The sequence below is a fragment of the Hyperolius riggenbachi genome, chromosome 1, assembly GCF_040937935.1.
Source record: "Hyperolius riggenbachi isolate aHypRig1 chromosome 1, aHypRig1.pri, whole genome shotgun sequence".
NCBI lineage: Eukaryota > Metazoa > Chordata > Amphibia > Anura > Hyperoliidae > Hyperolius > Hyperolius riggenbachi.
In genome coordinates, this window is record NC_090646.1 from 469,160,171 (window position 1) to 469,184,727 (window position 24,557).

The window sequence follows — 24,557 nt, forward strand, 5'->3', positions numbered from 1 at the left end:
CAGGTTCCCAGAACTGACACTGCACAAGCAAATACCATGTTTCACCAAGAAGAATGGGAGTGAAGGTCTCAGGCACTGCGCTGTTTCAGAATGTGTACATCAATAACAAGTATGGATGCAGAGGCTCCTTTCTTACACCTGCAAACAGCTATTTGTGGAATTTAACTTTGGATACAACGTCACAAACTGAGTGAAAATATGGCTGGTGCCATTGCTTCAAGAATGAGTTTCTCTTCACTGAAGAGGAAACAGCCCAAAACATTCACTGTCAGGATCATTACTATGGATGCAGAAATGGAGTTCAACTGTGAGGTAATGTTTATTATGTATTTCTTTCATTATTCGTTAATAAAAATGCTGTGCTATTTAAAAGATGTAGATCCAGTTATTAGTTTTTGTTATAAAGAATAATGCTGTATAGTATCTTTTGTTTTTCTTGCTCTCCTCCTCAACTTCTTGTTGCACCCCCTCCTTCGTGTCACCAACCCCTCCCTCTAGATTGTAAGTCTTTGGCAGGGCCCTCTCCCCTTGTGTATCTTACTTGACTGTGTGCACTTTACCCAGAATTTGGAACTGGTAATTTTTACCACTACCACTCCAGTTTATGATCTGGCATTGTACTACTATCTGCATTGTGTTGTGTATCTTATTGCTATTACCTGTATTGTTGTATATATGATTTGTTACCTGTATTGTTCTGTCACCCCAGTTATCATTGTCTGTAATCCTATTTATTGTACAGTGCTGCGTAATATGTTGGCGCTATACAAATCTAATAAATAATAATAATTAGAATAGATTATTATTTTTAATAAGTTAGTATGACATATTGCCAGTAAATATTTTATATGTACCACACTGAGTGCAGCACTAAATTATTTTTTAACAAAAAGTGCTGTTAAAACATATATTTGTGAAATTACCCATGGTGAGAAATGCATCTATAATGGTTTTGTCTTCTTTAAGGCCTCTTCCTCACGGATGGTTGAACAGTCCCAGCACTCTTCATGTTGAGCATAAAGGTGCATACACACGCACTATGGCCACCAACGACGAGTCCGTCAGACCCTCCCCCTGGACAGACTTTCAGGCGACAGTAGCGCGTGTGTACGCACTGTCGGCAGACTGATAAGGCTGTTTCTGAACGATCCGCTGAGCGGATCGCTCAGAAACAGCCTTATCAGTCCGCCGACAGCGCGCTACTATCGCCTGAAAGTCCGCCCAGCGGGAGGGTCTGACGGACCCGTCGTTGGCGGCCGTAGTGCGTGTGTACGCACCTTAAGTCTCATTACCGCTGAGAAAATGATTACCTGAGGACCTACCTATGGGTCCATCATGTTCAATGCGTATGAGCATACAAAAAGTATTGTAGTTGGGGAGCAGTTGTCTCTTAAAGAGACTCTGAAGCGAGAATAAATCTCGCTTCAGAGCTCATAAATAGCAGGGGCGCTATCCCGCGGCTAAACGGGGGTCCCTTCACCCCCAACCCACCCCCCGCAAAAGTGTGTCGTAAAAAGGTTGCAGAATTTCCCTTCCTGGAGGCAGGGCTAACGGCTGCAGCCCTGCCTCCAGTCGCGTCTGTCAGCGGCGCATCGCCGCCTCTCCCCCGCCCCTCTCAGTGAAGGAAGACTGAGAGGGGCGGGGGAGAGGCGGAGATACGCGCTGACAGACGCGCGTGGGGCAGGGTTGCGGCGGTTAGCCCTGCCCCAACCAGGAAGCGCTCCCCGGGTGTATCGAGGGGGATTTGGGGGTGAAGGGACCCCCGTTAAGCCGCGCTATAGCGGCGTTTTAGCAGGGGCACACGTGCCCCTGCTATTTATGAGGTCTGAAGCGAGATTTATTCTCGCTTCAGACTCTCTTTAAATGCTGCTCAAGTTTGTTCAACTGCTGCTTAGAATTTTTGCCAATGAGGCACACCTATTCAGTGCTTCCTGCCCCGCCTCCAAATCCCACACCCCCCATGATAGCCTGCTTGTTGTTAGTATAGGTTTCAGGCTGGACCTGTAACAACTTCTGGAAGCAGGTTATGTTCTCTTATCTACAGGACTGGGAAATCTGATGATGCTGAGCTGGTAACTGTCAGTTCTGTTTCAGATCTATTTGTAATTATTAATCCTGATTCCTAGATTGTATTTTTGCATTTGCAGTAGTAGATTAAAAAAAAACCCTGTTTATTATTTACTTTAAGCATACTTTCTATTGAGAAAATGCAAATGCCATGTTTTCTCTGTTGTCTTCAGTGAAAGGCATAGTGAGTTATCTTTTTCATATATGTTATATGCTTTATGCTGTGTTGTTTTTTGTTTGTTTGTATATAAGTGTGGAACAATCAAACCACACCAACACTTCAGTCCTGGGTTCAGGCTATCAATAAGATACTTCCTCTATATAAACTAACTATAGCAGGAACTGCCCACAGAAATACTACAAAATATGGACGGAATAGGAGGGTACTATGTTAGAGCTACATTCTCCTGAATGTTGAGAACTGATCAGAACAGTCAGTGTTGGTTAGGCTGCAGCTGTGTGAATGTGGTTCTTTTTGGGCTTTTTTTATTCTATTCTTTTTCTTTGTTCTTAAGCTTTCTAAATCACTATGGTTAAAGGGAACCTAAACTGAGAAGGATATGGATTTGTCCTTTTAAAATAATACCACTTGCCTGACTCTCCTGCTGATCCTGTGTCTCTGAGGGCCCGTTTCCACTATCGCGAATCTGCATGCGTTTCCTGCATGCAGATTCGCACAGCCAATACAAGTGGATGGGCCTGTTTTTACTTGTCAGTTTTCCTGAGCGTTTTTCTATGCAGGATTTTTCTGCACGGCAGAGCCCTCAGAATTCGCCTGCGTGTGGAATGCATGCGAATCGCCGCTAATGTATTTAATAGGGAAATCGCCTGCGGCTTTGGTATGCGAATTTCCATGCGAGTTCGCATGGAATTCAATGGACATGCACACCGGCACTGCCATGGTTAAATTCGCATACAGCGTCATTCATGCGAATCTTCGTGCGAATTTGCACAAAAATTCGCATACACTCGCATGCGAAATTCGCATACGCATGCGAATTTTTACCGCGGCAATTGCACCGCACAAGTGGAAACGGGCCCTTATACTTTTAGCCACAGTCCCTCAACAATCATGCAGACAGGTGCTCTGACTGAAGTCAGACTGGATTAGCTACATGCTTGTTCCAGGTGTGTGATTCAGCCACTACTGAAGTCAAATAGATCAGCAGGACTGCCAGGCAACTGGTATTGTTTAAATGAAACATCCATATCAGTTTAGGTTCCCTTTAAGGTTATTTAGCTGCCAAAACTAAATTCTGCTGCTACTTTGTATTGGTGTTGGTGGCAGCCAGATGTATGCCTTCTGTTAGGCCTGGAACCCACTGCAAAACACAGTCGCTAGCATTTTGTATGAACAGTTTGTAAGCGGTTTAATGAGCGTTTTAGGGAGCGATTTTAAAAAGTGTATCAATTTGCCAGCGGTTGTGTAGCCATTAGCATTTTAAAGTCTGATTGGTCCTTTCAATTAATAATAATTTTGTTACAGTGTGCAATAACTTGAAAACTCTAGCAAAATCGCTCCGTGCAGGTTTTGCTGAGCGATTACGCCAGCGATGATATACTTTACATTGAAGCGCTAATGCTCCCAAAATGCTGCATGTCCTGCGCTTGCGATTTTCTGAATCGCAATCGCTCCAGTTGAAGTTGCCCCATCCATTAACAGTAGCTGAGCATTTTTACAAAACGCTAGCGTTTTCAAACGCTCCTAAAAAAATGCTCTGAAAATCGCCCTTGTGGGTTCCAGCTCTTATAGAGTTGACAGCATAAAGCTAGTGATAATAAAATCTTGATTGCACAGTTTTGTCCATCTTACCACATTTATGTTAGTTTACAGTACCCAAATAATGTTTTCCGTGTATTTAGTTTGTTTACCCTTATTGTACATAAATTTGGTAAAACTGGAAAGGATTATATAGTTTTTGACCTCCTTACTCAGATCTCTGGTAGATTCACTTTTGCATCATTGTGAGGATGTGTGCTGCTGTGTTTGCTTAGAGTTTCCACTTAGTAAATTGATGTTACTGTTTGAGTAGTTTTGGCAGTTTGGTGGCTAGAGATGTCTGCCCTTCACACCTTCATTTTCTTTGAGAGGTTACAGATGGATTCTGTTTGTTCCTAATTGACACCTTTATTAGAAACAAACAGAAGGTTGAATAGAGACATCTGGGGTCAAGAAGATATTAGCACAGTGACATCTGTGTATTTTCATCCTCAGTACTGGAATCTGTGTAGCATTGCCAAAAGTTGGATAAAGAAAAAACATAAAAGACATTAAGGGCTTGGTCCCACTAGGTTGTTTTAGATAGCGTTTTGGGATTGCCGACAATTCCCAAAAATGCTTTGCCAATGCGAGTGGTGGGGAACCCACTAGTGCGATTGTGACTAGGGTTAATCATAATTGCAGGACATGCAGCATTTTTGAGTCGCTCAATGCTGTTTATAGTAGCGCTGCAAAATTGCTTTGAAAAGGGATTTTTGCAGCAATTTTTTTTGTTTCTTTTGGGGGGGGGGGGGGTTGGGGGTGACTACAAATTTAGTTATTTATACTTACCAGGTGTCCATATGTCTGGCTTCCGCCCGTAGCCCCTCCACCTGGCAGAAGAGGTCCGAGGCGCTTCTCTGATTGGTCCTAGAGAATCACCTATGACCTCTTCCTTTAGGAGGGGAGGCTACGGACGGAAGCCAGACCTCTGTGATCGTTATGAATGACTGTGATGGTGCATATGTATGCATCTAAAATTTGTCCTCTAATGGTCCAGTTTCCTGAACGATTGGCCACCCAATCTGATAAGTGTGATCTCTCTGAGACCATCGATGAGGTCCACTAACTGGAAGTGAATAGGTACCCTACCCAATTCGGATCGGATTGGGTACATGTTCCCTTCCCGTTAGTATGCCCGATCGATTGTTTCCAACCGATCATGTTTATCAGCCAGTTGATTGTCCGACAAATTAGCCAATTTCATGACTAGCAGTAGCATGGCCAACTAGTGATTCTCTAGATTTTATGTAAACCCAAGGTAATCTCATGTTGAATGCCCTACACATACTTTTTCAACAGTTCATATAGATATCCTCTTCTGTGCCAGACATAATTTGAGTGGCAATTACTCAGGCTGAACCGTTTCACGTGATTGCTTTACTCCCACAAGCAGAAGATGCATCATGCTTTCCCTTCCCTCCCCTGTTCATAGGACATGCAGCTGGGCCAGACTTTCAGTTTACTGTTGTTTTTATGCTGCTCCCTTCCCTCTTCATTGGAAGGTTCAAGTAGCTCAGTCAAGTCAACAATATGACCGTTGCAGGCTGGCGACTGACGCACCTCCATATCCCTCTCAGTTCAGTTGTCTTTTAAAATTCCTAAGCGTTGGCAGTTAAGAGATGCATTTTATGTTACACTAGTAGGCCCAAGCCCATTTAAAAATGGGCTCTAGGTCTTTTTTTTTTTTTTTTTTTGCCACTGCCACCAGTGCGCATGCACTCTCCCGCCCGCCTTGCTCCCTGGTCCCGTCCAGCTGTCCATGTCCGTTACTGCACACATGCGCAATAGGCAAATAACAGGGACACAGGGACAAACGCTGGATGCAGCGACACAGGGGTTTGATAGGATAGGAATACTTTCAATCGACAAGATTGCAATATACAAATTAGAGGAGGGGGAGTCTGAGTCGGTGGAATACTAACCTGTGGAGTCGGAGTGGGAGGATTTTTGTACCGACTCCAGCCCTGTGTATTTTTACTGGAGTGCTGTTTTTTTTTTTTTTTTTTTTTTTATGAAGGATTCCATGCATCATTTAATTGGCATAAATTAGTGTAGCTTTTACATTTTTACCTAATTAAAGTTTTTTTAAAGTTATCAGACTGTGTCCTAAGTTGGCACTCTGTTCTGGAAAGTGGCTGTGACTTTGCCATAAAGGTTTTTGGAGAGACCTTATTTGACTGGCAGGTCGGAAGATAATGCGATAGTTGCCTTGAGGAACAATAGAGCTCTGCTTTTGAAAAAATCTTGCTAGCACAGCAAGAGGTATAGGAACACCTGCCAGCAGGTCATGCAGACTCCGAGCAAGATGCTTTTACTTCAGGGGCAGACAAAGCGGCTTATAGTGATCTTTCAAGGCAGGTTATAATCCATGGGAAAAGCAGTATATGACTTTGCATTGCTATAATGGATATACATTGGTGGCATATATTTAGTGCATTGCAGGATTCTTCTGTAGGATGCTGATGCTCTACAAGTAATCCTTTTTATTATTTTCTAATGTGTTAAATCTTTTGTAAGAATATTTGTAAATGTACTGTACATGGAAAGCTACTGTATATTGACAGGTTACTTATGCAGTCCATGCTTTATTTTGCAGTGGGATTAGCCATACCATGCTAGGGGAAAAAACACATAAGTAGATAAATACTTGATCTACTTACATAACACATGTATTGTACTGTCCACGTTTTGATTTCAGTGAATTTTATACAGTAAATGAAGAGAATTCTGTTCCTGGTGGGAATCATTTCTTTTGCCCACAGTTTAGGCTAAATCCTGATGTCATTTCTGCCCTTTACTTTTTTTTCTTTTCTCCTCCAATCGCTGAGTCACCTCAGCCTTTCTTATAAACACAAGTGAGCAGGGGATCGTGTTTTGGATAAGCAGCTAGGCAGGAAAATAAATGGAAGAGAAGGAATATATTATAGATAAAAAGAACCCCCAGCATGCAACTGTTTGGCACTGACTACTAAAGGGCCAGTGCTCCTTAAAGGGAACCTAAACTGAGAAGGATATGAATTTTTCAGTTTAAAATACAGGTAGTCCCCGGTTTACAAACGCCCGACTTACGAACACCTGCCGACCCGCTGCGATGATGTCACGCCGCCGGGGACTACCTCTTCTACTGCCCTTTTTAAAAGCAGAGTATGCGCAGCGGAAGGTAGATAGAGGACATCTCACCTGTTCCATGACGGTCTAACGTCTCATCGTGCTGCGCGGCCCATCCTCTCGCGCCGTCCACTGTTCCCCGGCGGGTTGTTATGCGTCGCATAATGATGCAAACAATCAGGAGAAGACCCCTAGTGGCGGTGCCTCCTGATTGCGTCATTATGCGACGCATAAGAACCTGCCGGTTCTGGTTAAGTCCTGACTTAACCTTCCTAGCGGTAAGCCCGAGCTTACCCCCCCCCAGACCCCGTGCGCTGCCTGGCCAATCAGTGCCAGGCAGCGCTGTGGGGTGGTTCGGAGTCCCCTTTGACGCCACGATGTCGATGACGTCATCCCGCCCGTCGTCATGGCGACGGGGGAAGCCTTCCAGGAGATCCCGTTGTTTGAACGGGATCTCCTGATCTCCGATCGCCGGAGGCGGTCGGAGGGGCTGGGGGGATGCCGCTGAGCAGCGGCTATCATGTAGTGAGACCTTGTCTTGCCTTTTTTTTTTTTTAAACGGCTTTGCTGCCCCCTGGCGGATTTTGATAAGCCACCAGGAGGGTTAAGAACAAATTCAAGTTACGAACGAACCTACAGTCCCTATCTCGTTTGTTAACCGAGGACTACCTGTAATACCAGTTGCCTGACTCTCCTGCAGATCCTGCGTCTCTAATACTTTTAGCCACAGCCCTTCAACAAGATCAGGTGCTCTGACTGAAGTCAGACTGGATTAGCTGCATGCTTGTTTCAGGTGTGTGTGATTCAGCCACTACTGCAATCAAAGAGATCAGCAGGACTGCCAGGCAACTGGTATTGTTTAAAAGGAAACATCCATATCCCTCTCCAGTATTCTCCCCAGGCTTTTAGCCGGGTGCTCCACCCGGCTAGTTTTGGTTAGCACCCAGCTGTCATCGGCTCACCTCCTTCTCTGCTATAAGCAGAGTTGTGCAATGAAGCACCGGCCCTGCATTCTCTCATCTCGCCCCACCCGGCTGGAAAACAATTCTGGGGAGAACGCTGCCTCTCAGTTTAGGTTCCCTTTAAGTATGTGAAAACTCCAAATCATAACAGCAGAAAAAGTTTTGAATGCATGATTAGCATGTTTATCACTCAGTTATCACTTTATTACACTCAGACCAGTTGCTGTTGAAATGTGATTTTTATGGTGACACTCCCGCTTTAAAGCACACCTGAACTGAGAGGGATATAGAAGCTGCCATATTGATTCTTTTAAACAATTCTAGTGGCCTGGTTGTCCTGCTGATCTCTTTGTCTGCAGTTGTGTCTGAATCACACACCTGAAACAAGCATGCAGCTAATCCAGTCTGACTTCAGTCAGAAACGCCTGGTCATGCTTGTTCAGGGTCTATGGCTAAGAGAGGCAGAGGATCCGCAGAACAGCCAGGCTATCTGCATTGTTTAAAAGGAAATAAATATGGCAGGCTTCATATCCTTCTAAGCTTAGGTATGCTTTAAACTATGCATGTCTCGTGTAAATTCCACTTGAAGTGATCTTTTTTGATTGTTTTGGATGACCGTTTACCCATGTTCACCATACAGGCGTACGCGAGTGTGCATGCATGCGCACGCTTAAGCAGTAGGCAAGCACGGTTTTACCTCCACTTTTTGAAGTGATAGAAAATAGCGTTACAAATTAAAATATTTTTGAATGATGGTTGTGTTGTAATGCTGGGATCACACGATGCGACTTCTGGTCCGATTGATGGGAATCGGACAATTATTTCTGACCTATCCAATAGGCCTGAACGATAAATCGTTTGGGGATCGAAATCGGGATCACGGAAACGGCGATTCCGAGATCGTCATAGCGGCGATTTCGTCCCCCTCTGCAGGCAGCCCCCTCTCGTGCTGTGCACAGCTTGCCGCTCCATGCGACGGCGGCTCAGTGGGTGTTACTCGCGCGTCCCTTTCGGCTATGGAGGCGGCTCACTCTCTCCCCAACTTCCGTGCCTACAGCCTATGAGATGAGCGGGCAGCAGACTCCGCCCACAGTCTGTCACTCTTGCGGCGGCTCACTCCTCCCAGCGCCTCCATGTCATTGGCTGGGCGGACGGAAGACTCCGCCCACAGGCTCTCAATCACGCGTAGCTCAGCCTCCCGAGTCCACATCACTAGCTGGCCGGGCAGCCTGTCAATCAACTTTTTTGCACTGCCTCCACTTCCTTTGCACAGCGTGTCAGCGTGATAATGCTGATGACTGTGCTGTGACTGACTGTGGTAACTTAGTATTCTGCACGGCTGTTTGCAGTGGGGTGCTGTGAATTTGAAATTGAGGCAATCTATTCTGCATAGCTGTTTGCTGCAGTGGGGCACAGTAAATTTGGGCAAAGGCATAATTGTGTTTGCAGGAAAGGCTAGGCTTGATAAACTGGCCAAAGCAAAGCTTGATTGACAGGCCTGCAGAGACTCTCATAAAGCAAAGGAAGGACTCTGCTCACACACACAAACTGAGCCTAGTTGTGAAATTACAAGCTGTCGAAAATCGTGCAAGCTCACGAAAATCGTGAATCGAAATCGCAATTTCTGACAGAAATCGTGCGATTCAATCCTTTACTAAAATCGTTCAGGCCTACTATCCAATCTGTTTCTCATCGATAGGGAGATCTTTTTTGTGAAGTTATCGGAAAATCTATCCCTTTATCAATCGGGAGCAGTTTGGACATGTACACACACTACCCTTTCCTGTCAGGTCACCCATCGATTGGACAGGAAATGACATTGTGTGTACCCAGCATAAAGCCTACCTTTTTTATCCGATGTTTTATCACTTGTACAAATAACTTGTCGGGATCCCCTTTAACAGCAATTTCCTGCTGCTCACACTGTCTGATCTGGGACGTTTATTCTTCTCAACAGCATATAGTGCAGATCGAAAGCACAATTCTTAATTTGCCATAGAGGTTTCATATGGCTCAAGAACTGTGCCTTCAGGGGATTTTAATTTGTAAGTGGAATTGAACTTACATTGTATACAGTGTATGTCCATTTCTAGACTGGAGTGGGGCAATATTACTTACCAGGGTTTTCTTTTAGCTCCACCCCTCATCTTCTATACGTTTGTTTGGGAAGTGTCCAGTCATTCTTCCCTCCTTGATAACGTGTGTTTGGCTTGTCCCATCCCCAGTCTGCTTGTTTGTGCAGAGGACAATATCCTTGCATGTAAGGCCCATTTTACACTGAAAATCAAAAGCACTGTGATCTAATCACAATTTTCTCGATTCACACAATTTATGTTGCTCTGCAAATAACGTGCGATCAAGTGATTACTAACATATAAAAAGGAAAGCAGGGAAGGTGTTTTAAAGAATAATAATCCATGCGTTCTGCTATGCAATTCTCTTGGGCTCTTATTGATTTAATGCAAACACAGGAAAAAACGTTGCATGCATTACTTTTGTGTTAGGGTTCAAATTGAATCGCAGCAGTGTGGAAATGGCACCGCAATTACTGTGGTGATTACAATGCCCTTGTGATAGATAAATTGCACCCGATGCGCTAATTAAATCTGTATATACTGTAGTTTGTATGAAAGGGCCCTTGCTGCGAGTGAGGGAGAAGGGAGCCCAATAAAACTGCCGCTGTCTAGCCATACAAAAAGAAAATAAATTGCTACGGATTTTTTTTTTTAATATAAATAATTACTATAATGCCAAATGTATGTTATTACTGACCTGGTTTACTGCAGCGTAGAGGTGGTCAATGCAGGGCTGTGGAGTCGGTACAAAAATCATCTGACTCCAATCAGGCTCCTCAGTTAATGATACTACCGACTCCAGGTACCCAAAATGGCTCCAACTCCTCGACTCCGACTCCTTAGTCTAATATTTACCAGAGCTGTGGATTTGGTACAAAAATCATCCGAATCCTGATTTTTTGTTTTTTGTCCTCAGTTTATGAAACCACCGACTCCAACTCTGACCTCAGGTACCCACAATTGCTCCAACTCCACAGCCCTGGCTCAATGAAATATTAATTATGTATTTGCATACAAATTGTATGTTCCTTTGAAACTGGGCCTATCAAAATCATCAGGAAGCGTGTTTGATGCAGTTCCGGGCTGCTTTAAATTTGCATGCAAGGCGTGGTGGTTTGCATTTCACTGCCGAGCTGTACTGTTTCACGCTTTTGCTCTTGAAAGCTGTACGATATGAATACCCTGAAACAGCAAGCTGTAGCCGCTACACAGCTTATGTTCCATTTTATACACATTTTAAGCTATATTTACAATAGAGTTTCTTGGAAGCAGTGTTTGACCTATTGTGGTCTTGATAAGAAGCATCGTCTGAAAGTGCTATATAGAGCTTCCTTACTAGAGTGTACGGTTATCCACACTGCAGCTCGGTATTATGATGTGTGCTGTGCCATTCCAGCAAAAATACTGCATACTGTCATTTTGATGCAGTTTACCTTGAGTGCAGCAAAAGTGTCCTTGGAAGGATGCACTTGAAAACTGCAGGCTTTCATTACCTGCTGTTGTGAAGTGTTCCTAATCAGGACTTAACACTTTCATTCACCTTGTGCTAGAATTTTTCTTGTTTTATTAAGTGGTGCAGTAACTTTAATATCTAATTACACAACTCGCCAAAAATATACCTGTGTTGTTTCAGGTGAAGTGGAAGGGAAAAGATCTTTTTGACTTAGTATGTCGAACCTTGGGCCTTCGAGAAACCTGGTTTTTTGGTCTTCAGTATACAATTAAGGATACTATAGCTTGGTTGAAAATGGATAAAAAGGTAAGAGAAAGATCATAATTATCATGATAATGTTTCTCATGGAACTAAGGTTATTCACTGTTGGTTACCCAGTATTGACTAGAGCAGTATTTCTCAACATTTTATTGGTATGTACCCCTTTTAAAACCCTGTACCCACCAAGTACCTCCTAGCATAGTAAACATTATCACAAGTACCCCTTGACAAATATATATTTAATTGTAGTACATAATTGGTTCTAAACTATTTTCAAGCATTTACTATTGCTTTTAATTAGCTAAAATACTAAGTTGGTGTTGTTTAAGATTTATCATTTTCTACAACTCTAAATTTGTTATTCTTGGTTAAGGATATCAAGCCCGAGTACCCCTGGAACCATCAGAAGTACCCCCGGGGTACGCGTAACACACGTTGAGAACCTGGGGACTAGAGTATTGGATGGTTTCAGATGTACCTTTTAGAAGTCTTATATACCAAGCCTTCACCACTACTGCTATTGCCACAAGCTGTACTCACACATGTGGTTAAAGGGCATTGACCACTCTCTGGATGCTACTAGTCTAGTTTTTAGACCTCTCTCAAACATATCTCTATCCAACCAATTTCAAATAATCCTGGCAGTAGTTTTGAGGGCTGTTAACTGCCCTCATAACTATTCGTCTTGGGGCAAATTGTCTAACATAGTGTAGGCTAGGCTTTCTGGTGACTGAAGTAGATGGCTAAATTATCCATAGAAATATGCTGCTGTGTATTCCTAAACATTTTAACTGAGAAAAATAATTTGTTAGTTGTGAATTGTCTCTGCTGCATAAATAAAACATCCAGTTGTAGCGGTCTTACTTGCATATGGATAAAAAGCATAATGTTTTGAATGTGCTTTTCTTGAGTGTCCTTACTTAATGATCTTATTCATTCCCTGAAGGTATTGGATCACGATGTCCCAAAAGAGGAACCTGTCACCTTCCACTTTTTAGCCAAATTTTATCCAGAAAATGTGGAGGAGGAACTGGTACAAGAGATCACTCAGCATCTGTTCTTCCTGCAGGTAATGTAATGTCGCAGCTGTTGCAATCCTTGTTTTATTTTTAATCTTTTCCAATTGTATAGTTACTCTTATTATACAAAGTTTGCAGGCTGTAAGTCATAAAGTCTTTTGTAAGTACGTTTTGATTCAGCTGGGTTACGCTGAGGATCCTGAAAACACAGAAACTGAAGATTAATATAGTGGGAACAAAACTGGAATCCAGCCCATTATCTTGCATTGAGGATCCCGTTCAAACTCTTAAGCTGGCCATACACTGGCCCGATTTGCCGCCGTTCGACAGCAGATTTGATCACTGGGATAGAATCTGCTGCAAATCGTTTGCGCTAAACGCACCCGCCGATCTGATTTCCTCCCGAAATCGGATCGGTCCGTCGACCGCGCCGTGCGGGAAATTATTGTCGATCGCCCGCGGGTAGGGAGCGCATCGCTAGCGGGGGCCGATCCGATACAGGTATACATTACCTGACGCTGGCTCCCTGGCATCTTCTCCGCGCTGCACCGCTCTGTTCCTGCTCCACCCCAGCGTACATTAACTCACTGTGTCACTCCAGTGACCAGGAAGTTCAAATAGAGGGCGCTCTATTTGAACTTCCTGGTCACGGAGTGACACAGTGTACGCTGGGATGCGGTGCGGGATGCTGGGATGCGTGCAGCGAGGAGAAGAGGACTCGGAGCCAGCTTCAGGTGATGTATACGGGGGGGGGGGGGGGGGGGGGACAGGCGGCAGGAGCAGCTCAACAGATTGTGATCGGTTTCAGGCTGAAATCGATTCACAATCTGTGTGCAGTAAAGTCAGCCATACGATCTCTCTCTGATCAGATTCGATCAGATAGGGATCTGTCAGTTGGTCGATCTAATGGCAAATCGACCAATGTATGGCTACCTTTAACCCTAACCTACAAAGCTCTCCACAATCTCTCTACCTTTTACATCTCTTCACTAGTTTCCAGATACCAACCCAATCGCAATCTCAGATCTACACATTATCTACTTTTGTCCTCTTCTAGAATTATCTCCTCACATTCACGCACTGTATACAAGATTTTGCACGTAATTCACACCTCCTCTGGAATACCCTTCCTCAACACATCCGTCACTCTCCAACCTTTTATATTGTTAAATGCTCCCGCAAAATTCACTTTTTCTGTCAAGCATACACTATACCTTAGGCTATTCTCCGTTTGACCTCTCGCCAAGTTGCACTCTACTCTACTATAGATGCACATGTACTAGATATCCTAAACACACACTGCCTCTAGGTATGTTCATTGTATACTACCTCACCTCACTACCCCGCTCTCTCACCCTTTTCTGTCTTGGAAGTTTTTATACTTTTGTTCATCATGTTACTTTTATCACTGTAATTACCAATTCTGTATTTTGTATCAATTATGTATTTTTATTACCAATTTTGTATATTGGTGTATACCATTGTCTGTTTTATTGTGTACCCCATGTTTGCTTCTTACTTTGTACAGCAACATGGAATAAGTTGGCGCTTTAGAAGTCAATAATAATAATGTTTTGTAAGAGTTTTTTTTTTTTTGTACTTTGATTCTTTTAGTGAACTATTTTATTTGAATACTTTCATGCAGGTTAAAAAACAGATATTGGAGGAGAAAATCTACTGTCCGCCAGAGGCTTCAGTGCTGTTAGCATCGTACGCTGTACAAGCAAAGGTAGGTATTTTTTTTTTTTAGGAGGATAAATTGGTTAGATTTTGAAATATTGACACAAAACTTGACAACACAGTACTGTATTTGTATTCTATAGGCTTTCTACTTTTAGAAAATATAAAGTTTAGAGGGTCTTTAATAATGAACTTTAATTGCATCTAGTCTAGTGTTTTCTTGGTGCATGAGAAGAATACTGTATTAAAAATAGCGCAACCACCATAGGGGCGAGGTGCGGGAGTTTGGCAGCAAAAGGGTTAAAAACTGACTGAGAGTAAATAACTTGTGTATAGAAGTTTGGACACATTTTTATAAATTGAAGAAGGGGTTGAAGCTTGGAGCTGGTTTCCAAACAACAAACCCAACAATGATGGGTGGATACATGTCCTGTCTAGATGCTTGTTTTTGTTTGTCACAACTATTTTTTGTTTGTTTTTGATTGTTTTTTTTTCTAACGGCTTTTCTCTTTCAGTATGGAGACTATGATGCTTCTGTTCACAAACGTGGGTTCTTGGCAGAAGAGGAGCTGCTCCCTAAGAGGGTATGTATACTCTGTGTTCAGAAGCAATGAATCTTTGTGATCCACACTGTACTGTAAAGCAGGCCATACACTGGCCCGATTTGCGCCCGTTTCGACAGCAGATTCGATCACTGGGATCGAATCTGCTGCCAATCGTTCACGCTACACGCCGAATTTCGATCCATTTCGTCCGATCCCGTCGATCGTGCCGTGCGGAAAATAACCGTCGATCGCCCGCGGGTAAAGAGCGCATCGCTAGCGGCGTTCGAGTGCCCGACGACCGACGCAATAGAGCCCGCATACATTACCTGCTCCGCCGGCGCGACTGCAGTCTCCCGGTCACCGCTGCTCCGTCTGCGCTCTGGTCTCCAGGTCCGGCATGCCTCACTTCTTCTAGCCCGGCAGGAAGTTTAAACAGTAGAGCGCCCTCTACTGTTTAAACTTCCTGCCGGGCTAGAAGAAGTGAGGCATGCCGGATCTGGAGACCAGAGCGCAGACAGAGCAGCGGTGACCGGGAGACTGCAGTCGCGCCGGCGGAGCAGGTAATGTATGCGGGCGGGCGGGGGCAGCAGCAGCAGTACCACCACAACAGATTGTGAACGGTTTCAGGCTGAAATCGGTTCACAATCTGTTTGCTGTAAAGGTAGCCATACGATCCCTCTCTGATCAGATTCGATCAGAGAGGGATCTATCTGTTGGTCGAATCTGATGGCAAATCGACCAGTGTATGGCCACCTTAATACTTTTATATAGGTAGTCTGCTGAAAGCAGTGATGTGGGTAATGATAACAAACCTGGTTAAGCTAGATAACAAATGTGTTCATTTTAGCCATGAGTTTTGTTAAAGCCTCCATACAGCTTATCTAAATTAAACTCTGCTTCAAGTAAGGCTCTTTTATACTGTAAACATTGCTCCATCAGAGCAGTGACCCAGTGCTGAGCTGTTTTAGCACAGGATCAGTTCCCTTTATTTGTTTGGGGAGCTGAAAATACTTTGGGGAGCTGAAAATGTTTGGGGAGCTGAAAATGCCACAGCAGCACATTCCGACATTACAAAGCGGTAGTTTAATCTCAGCCCTGTTCATTTTGGCACAGACGCTGGATGAGGGGAAATGCTATATTATTTTAGGGGTTTGATGGCTAGCATGGGTGTTACATTAAATATTGGCATTTTTGCTGCCAAATACGTTCCACTGGAATTTACTGTCAGCTCAAACTCTGAATTGTCAGAGGATAGGATAACAACTCTACCTCTTTATGTCTGTTTCCTGTGTCAATCGTTGGTGAAGGAAGAGGAAATTGAAGCCAGTGAGGGGAGGCGAGTTGATAAGCGTTTCATTTGTTTGCTATCTGACACCCAGAGTGTATTGTTTTGGAATAGGATGAGCTAAAGGGGTAAACAAAAAAGGTCATTAACATAGATGAGGTTAGCAAAAGATAATAACTGGGATGCAGATCATAATGCCTGGTACACACCAAGCAATTTCCTATCAGATAGACGGGTCGAATCGATTATTTCCAACAGGTCCGATCTGTTTTCCGATCATTTTTCTGATCGATTTTGTACAGAAGTAATAGAAAATCGATCAGAAAAAATGATTGTAAATCAAATCGGACCTGTCGAATTATCGAGTAGACCATGATTTACTTTAACAAGTCAAACCTAATTTTTTAGACTTATAGAGTAGAGTATATAGGTAAGTATTTATACGAATACATAAACGCCTCCACCCTTGGGTTTGGTCTTTGCACTTTCCCATTCAACATTTCCCATCTATTCTCTTCTATTAAGAGACCTCATGGCATATATACTGTAGATGGTGTAATGGTTAAGGGCTCTGCCTCTGACACAGGAGACCAGGGTTTCGAATCTCTGCTCTGCCTGTTCAGTAAGCCAGCATCTATTCAGTAGGAGACCTTAGGCAAGTCTCCCTAACACTGCTACTGCCTATAGAGCGCGTCCTAGTGGCTGCAGCTCTGGCGCTTTGAGTCCGCCAGGAGAAAAGCACAATATAAGGCTACTTACACACCAAGACGTTGCGTTTTAGGGGACGTTATGGTCGCATAATGTGCCCCTAGCGCAACATATGGTGGTGTTGAAGTTGGACGTCAGATTGAGCTGCGTTATGTAGCTCTCAAAGCAGCCGCTCCAGGTTAGTGATAGGAAGTCCGGATCTTTTTAAGGATTTGGATCATTTGAATCGGATCATTGAAAAGATCCGGATCTTTGAACCGAATCATTTGAATCATTTTACTAGGAAAGCAGACTGTGAAATGACCTGGCGAGGTCGGCATCTGAAATGGAGGGGATCCCGGGACTCTGAAGCTGCAGTGACGGACATAACGGCTGCCAGGGAGCTGGAGGAAGTCCTGGGTAAGTACATCTCATTTTTGTTTCTACCTCGGATGCTTCCTTAAGGCTACTTTCACACCAAGACGTTGCGGTTTAGGGGACGTTATGGTCGCAAAACGTGCCCCTAACGCAACGCATGGTGGTGTTGAAGTTGGACGTCAGATTGAACTGCGTTATGCAGCTCTCAAAGCAGCAGCTCCAGGTTAGTGAATGGAAGTCCGGATCTTTTTAAGGATTCGGATCATTTGAATCGGATCATTGAAAAGATCCGGATCCTTGAACCGAATCATTTGAATCATTTTATTAGGGAAGCAGACTGGGTGAAATGACTAGCAGGACAGGACTTTCCCTGCACTGTACATTCTGTATGTTCCTGTTTCTTCCAGACAGACATCCACTGTGAACCGAATCTTTCATTGTGATTATCCGAATGATTCGACTCACAAAAAAGATCCGGATCAAATGAATGATTCGTTTATGATCCGGACAACACTACAGTCCTACCACGAGTCTCTGCAGTGCAGTGAATATTAATTAGCCATGTGGCTGGCCTCAGAGGAGGAGGGGAGACCACCTCCTTCAACATTACTGAGCATATGTGCAAGCAGTCTAACGCTGCTTAGCCCAGTATAACTTACAGCATGCAGCACTTTGTTTAAACGTGCTGCGTTGCTATGTAAAGCAACATGGGCACTGTGAACAGCACAATTGATTTTACAGTGCCGTGAGTTAGGCTGGGTTACTGGCTGCTGTAACGTGGGACTTTAACGTCCCACTGTGAAACCAGCCTAAATGTTATTTGTCTTGTCTTGTATATGTGTTTCTTTTTTTTTTTTTTTTTCATGTATCCACTTTTGTTGAAATTCCATCTCCTGAGGAAGTGAATGTTGTTCACAAAACTTCAAAAAATTGAGAGGAAATAGTGGATGATAAATGCTGACTTTTTGTCAATCAGTTAATATATGAATCCGAATACCACCATTTTACAACCCACAGGTGGCACTGAGGTATTTTTATGCCTTTTGTAAAACTTAGTAACTTAGCTGTATGTGGCAGAATTGGTTATTTATAAAGCGCCAACATATTACGCAGCGCAAATTATGTTAATCTTTGGTTGTTTTTAAACTGTGTCTAATAAATTTTAAGTTTTTACAATGACATGAAGGTTGTTGAGAGTTAAACATTGTTGCAATTAACCCACTTGTTCCTGTTAAAGTCCCTTATTCTAAAGGTGGCCATACACTGGTCGATTTGCCATCAGATTCGACCAACAGATAGATCCCTCTCTGAACGAATCTGATCAGAGAGGGATCGTATGGCCACCTTTACTGCAAACACAGTTTGTGAATCGATTTCAGCCTGAAACCGATCACAATCTGTGGAGCTACCGATGCTGCCGCATCCCCCTCTCCCTGCATACATTACCTGCTCCGGCCGGCTCGAGCCCCCTGGTCTTCTCCGCTTCTGGCTCCAGACCGTTTCTTCTCCACTCCGCTCCGGCTACTGAACTTCCTGTCCAGGGGAAGTTTAAACAGTAGAGGGCGCTCTACTGTTTAAACTTCCTGCCGGGACAGGAAGTTCTGTGTAGCTCTGGAGCCCGAAGCGGAGAAGAAGACCAGGCGACTGGCGGCGGCCGGAGCAGGTAATGTATTACCGCTGTATTGCGTCGGTCGCCGGGCATTCGAACGCCGCTAACGATGCACTCCCGACCCGCCGGCGACCGAGAAAAATCTTCCACACGGATGGGTCGACAGGAATCGACGGGAACGTTCGATTTCGGACGGAAATCGATCATTCTGTCAGCGGTGTGCGCGGCGATTTCACAGCCGTTTCGATCACTGTGATCGAAACGACTGTATATCGGCGGGAAAATCGTTAGGTGTATGGGCCCCTTAAGCCTCCATTGCTCATACAAAAATGTTTCTATCTACATTAATGCTGCTCTCAGCAGGCCATATGCCTCTTAAGGTGGCTACACACCATACAATTTTTTAAAATATCTATTCAATTTACGAATTGCAATCAATGTTTTTGACTGATTGTAACATTTCAAATATCACACACCATACAATCTTTAGAAAAATTGAAGAAACATTTCCAGCATTCCGGATTGTTAAAAATCGAAAAAAAACCAGGAAATTCGATCGGATTTTTCAGTCGAATGAAAAAAAGCTTTCGATTTTTTTTCGTGAGATCCGATCATGTTTATCGAATTGTCATAAAATCGGATCATTTTATGATGATGTTCTAAGATTTGAATGCTCTAGGATCTCAAAGTAGGAAGCATCAAGCATAGCAAGGATTATGTAGTATGTCAGCAATCATATTTACTAACGTAACACATTTCAACTGTTACAAATTTCTTTTTGCCATTTTGCACTCAGAGTGTATGGGCACATATTACGTATTTCCAGGCGGGACAAGCCTCTAGCGCACTAAAATCTAACTTTTTTATTCGATACAATTAAAATACAAATGTAAAAGGGACGAACAACAATATATGCAGCATAGAGAGGTTCAAACGTCGTTGTGTCAAGGTTATGGCACAAACTAGTGTGTGTCATTAAATAATGTTAGGATAGGGAGGATGCATAGCGTAAGGCAAGAGACCCAAAGGCCATAGATACAGGGAGACTATGTATATCGAGGGCTCTTCCTGTATCTATGGCCTTTGGCTATCTTGCCTTACGCTATGCATCCTCCCTATCCAAACATTAATTACACACACTAGTTTGTGCCATAACCTTGACACAACTACGTTTGAACCTATCTATGCTGCGTATATTGTTGTTTACCCTTTTTTACATTTGTATTTTAATTGTATTGCAGAAAAGTTACGTTTTAGTGCGCTATGGGCCTGTCCCGCTTGGGAATACGTATATAGTGTTTGCTCCCCGAGTATTTACATTTGTATTTAGCCAATTCTTATCAGCCCAAGCACGTGTTTCGGAGTTTTGCATTTTGGCTTTGGGATTTCTCAGTTAAAGCACACCTCTACAAAACATTGCTCTAATCTGCACATAGAAATGTCCTACAGGCAACCATTGAGTTTATTCTGTTCCCCTGGAAGTCCTATAACTTAATGACTTCTAATTCCTAAATGTTGACTTTCTCAGAAGCATTGTGAGCCACCAGAGCCTTATGAGTAGAAAAAAACCTATTATGAAAACAGTGGGCCAGCTGTGAAGCTGGCTATTCACTAGAGCCATATCACGCTTTCATTAGAAATCAGTATTTGCATATTGGAGTCCTAATAGTGCTTGCAATACTGCACTAGCCAGGTATAGAGAATAAGTAATGCCCCGAGTCCATGAACTGATGATGCCACACTAATAACTGTCACAACACGGTTTGAAGTTGCATGTACTGATGATGCCACACTAATTTAGAAGAGGTGAATTATAGCCTGCCCTTTAATTCTTCTGAAGCCAATCCTGATATCATTTTCTTCCTTACTTTTTTTTTCCTTTTAGAATCTGCTCTGTTATACCTAGCTTGCTTTGTAAACACATGAGAGCACAGGCATATATCGCATTTCAGTTTCACGCTGAACTGCACTCAGCCAATCAGTGAGGAGCAGGAATGTGGGAGGGGAGTTGGAGCCAGGCTGACTGAGATAAGATGTAATACAACAGAAACATTTCTGAATAGAATGGAGTGCTTGCAATGCAGGGTGAGGTTCCAGGCTACAAAGTAAACACAGAGCAGTGGGTTATTGGAATTTGATCTTGTGGCTGACAATCCCTCTTTAATAGACCATCCATTGTATACACTACAAATATATAATATAATTTAATAACTCCTAAAGACATCACTGTGATGTCAGATTGCTGCTGAAACAATTTGTACAATCATAAGAATAAAACGTAAAGAAATAAACATTGCCCCTTATTATGCTGGTTAACATAATGGCATACTTTAATTTTTTTTAAGAGCCATATTCAGGTGTGTTTTATAATTTTTCCTTGTTGTTGTTTGAATTGATTAGGTCATTAACTTGTATCAGATGACTCCGGAGATGTGGGAAGAGAGGATCACTGCCTGGTATGCAGAACACCGTGGCCGGACCAGGTAATGGATGCAAACCACTGGCCATTGAATTGGTATTAACACACCATTTTTCTGTGGTTCACATTGTGGCCTCTTTCACATGGGAAGCTGAAAGTAATTGGTATTATGAGCTTAAGTACCATTATGTTTCGTTTTTTAGGCTGTTCTTTCCCCATTTCTGTTTATGTCATCATTTTTTCTCTCCACTACATTTTTACTTATTCAGGTTTTTTTTTAAATGAACAGCGACATAGTTCCCTCCCATTTGCAAAGAACTTAGAAACTTAAAATGTGTACCATTTGTAATTAATATTATTAAAAAAAAAAGGATTGCTGTTTTGTTTCATATGTCCTTTGTTTATGAGTTTTGAAAATGGAAAAAAAATTATCTCACAAATTATTCTTCTTTTTATGACTAAATGTAAACCTCTATGTGCACATAGCCTAATACTAATCCTCTTCTGCAGAGATGAAGCTGAGATGGAATACCTGAAAATAGCACAAGACTTAGAAATGTATGGTGTCAATTACTTCCTCATAAGGGTGAGCAATTTATTTGGTGACCGTTCATATATTTGTATACCTATTCAAAATAATATTACGACTGGTTACATATGTAATGACTAAAGCCAGATTCCTGTTCGATGTGGTAGTTCCCTGTTGAAATACAAGTTGGGTGATACTGATGCATGTGCTCTGTGTGTCGTGAGAATGTGACGTTGTTTCCATTGCTGGTGTTTAAGGTGGTGGTGGGGGGGGGGGGGGGGTTTGGGTGCATGTAATAAAGGTGTGCATGCAGGGGCGTTGCTAGCCTCCTCGGAGGTGCTGGGCACCAAGGAAAAGACAATGTGCGGCACGCGTGGTGGCACCAATTTTCATCCGATTCAATTATAATAATTGAATCAGATGGACGATTGGTCAAGTCACCTGATGTATGGCCACCTAAAGACCTTTTTAATAAAAAATAAGCAGCAACTATGGATTATAAAAGTAGGATACACAAAGCTGAAGAAGCCAGGACCAGCAGCATAAGGGTTACTAAAAGAAAATGCAGGCTAGAGTGAACAGAGGGCAGATCACTGAGAGGCTGAATAGTGGAAGGAAAGGGGGTGAGCAGCTTACACAGAGTGTGCCTGGCTGACCTCCGCGCAGACTGTCCCTCCTTCCTGAGCTAGTTTTGCCAAAGCAAAATGTGGACACTGGGTCGTAAGGTCAGTAGGGGAGGTCAGGTGATTTATATACTACTAGTGACCTTAGCCCGTTTAAAAATGGGCTAGGACTGTCTCTGCGCGCCTGCCGGGCGCACTCGCACACACGGCCGCCCCTTCCTCCCCTTCAGGATCTCTGCGTCCCTCTCTGCACATGCGCAGTGCTACAAAACACACACACAGGGACATGGGACGCAGAGACACTTGGGTTTTATTATAGAGGATGCATAAACATTCCCCGCAGTCCATAGCCGTGCCGCAGCATCAGCACACAGGCTGTATCCGGTGTGTGCACAGAGCAGAGCTGGGCGGCTGGGACTGGAGACAGGTATTCACACTTGCCTCTTATGGCTTCCACACATGTGTCTCCATAGCACCCATCAGTTTTCTTCGCTCTAGTCCCAGCCCAGTACTCGAGAGACGCATGTGCAGCATCTCACAATACCCAGCTCCTGCTGACAAATTATACTGCACGTGGAGGAGATACTCCTGGCTCTAGCCTGGCCAGGATCACATGGGGCTGGGCAGCCAATGAGAGTCGAGTTAGGCTTAATCCTCTCTCTCACTGGTTGCCCCAGCCCCTTGTGATCCCCAGCCAGGCTACGATCATCTGTATCTCTTCAGTCACACTCCGGAGCCATGGAAACGTTCGGGGCACTGCCGGGGGGGGGGGGAGGGGGGGGGTCGCAATCCGGTCCCTTATATCCCAGGCACCTTTGCCCAGATCAGGTGCACTAGCCCTGGTTGTAAGCCCCTAGTGACACCCTGTGCATGTAATAATTGCTCCGGGAAACTTGGTTGCCTGGTGAAGCTGAAAAACTTCTCAACCTACTGTGCCAATTTCCCAGCGATGTTTATTACCATTTCCCCTCTGAAACTGTAGTTCATTGGGGTAAGATGTAATTCGGCTTCCAGTTATTGCTGGCAGCCTAATTAAGGTGTCTTTTGTAATTTGGGTTCTGGCTTTTGGCAGCGCTCAAATTACTAAGTGTCACTGTAACCGTAATTCACATCACGTTTATGGCGGCACCTAAATCTTGCCTGCTTCGCAGTGCTCTTATTACCTGCAGCGCTTTCTTTTATCCAGAATGAGAAGCATTTTACAACACCAAAATGTGACTCCCAGTAGGCAGTGGAAGTGAGTGCATTCCAAATGAGTGCTCAGGGTGGCTGTAACACCAGAACTTCTGCATGGAGATACTAATGAATTGGCGTATATGAAGGAGGAAGGCTGTGGAGGAAGATTTGGTGTTAAAGGGCAACTGAAGCAAGAGGGATATGGAGACTAACATATTTATTTCCTTTTTAACAATGCACATTGCCTGGCTGTCTCGCTGATCCTCTGCCTCTAAAGCCGGGTCTACACGGAGCGATCCAGCGGCTCGATTAGCCGCTGGATCGACTCTGCCGCATCCCCACGCGTACCCGCCGCGTCCCTGCTCTTCCGCGCGTGTGTTGGATTCGATTTCCCCCCCTCGTCCCCGCCGGTGCCGCTTATCTTCCGGTCGATTCCCCGCTATTGTTCGCTCGCGGGGAATCGGCCTCGGCGAGATCGGACCTGTCGGATCTTATCAATTGAGCCGCATCAGCGGCTCGATTGAAAAGACACATCGTGCCATGTAGACCCAGCTTAATACGTTTAGCCATAAACCCTGAACAAGCATGAAGCAGGTCTGGTGTTCCTGACATTATTGTCAGATCTGACAAGATTAGCTGCATGCTTGTTTCTGGTGTGATTCCGACACTTCAGCAGCCACATAGATCAGCAGGGCTGCTAGGCAATGTGTATTGTTTAAAAGGAAATAAATAAATCAGCCTACATATCTCTATCACTTCAGTTTACCCATTCTTTCATTCTGTGTAACAGGTTTTCCAGGTTGCAAATCCCCAGGGTCACTGGTAAATATAGGGCATTGCTTCTAGATCAGTGTCCTGTTTCAGTTTTGAACTTTTAATAGTACAGGGGTGGCATTTGTCTTCATTGTAAGTCTTGAGA

The 24,557-nt window shown here is 43.7% G+C and overlaps 1 protein-coding gene across 13 annotated transcripts in view; it reads left to right on the forward strand.

The window, feature by feature from the left end:
• The window catches only part of NF2 (NF2, moesin-ezrin-radixin like (MERLIN) tumor suppressor), a 167,128-nt gene that overhangs the window by 19,273 nt on the left and 123,298 nt on the right, over positions 1-24,557 (forward strand). For 12 of the 13 annotated variants that reach the window (XR_011022086.1, XM_068240346.1, XM_068240328.1 and 9 more), the window contains exons 2-8: positions 4-312; positions 11,608-11,733; positions 12,635-12,757; positions 14,353-14,436; positions 14,903-14,971; positions 21,292-21,374; positions 21,821-21,896. Coding sequence is in view for 12 of the 13 variants with exons in the window: in XM_068240346.1 (XP_068096447.1) it covers positions 199-312; positions 11,608-11,733; positions 12,635-12,757; positions 14,353-14,436; positions 14,903-14,971; positions 21,292-21,374; positions 21,821-21,896 (675 nt within the window). In the remaining variant the exon portion in view is untranslated. Of the gene's footprint in view, positions 1-3; positions 313-11,607; positions 11,734-12,634; positions 12,758-14,352; positions 14,437-14,902; positions 14,972-17,233; positions 17,325-21,291; positions 21,375-21,820; positions 21,897-24,557 lie in introns of those variants that run through there. The other variant, XM_068240393.1, reaches the window with a different exon arrangement.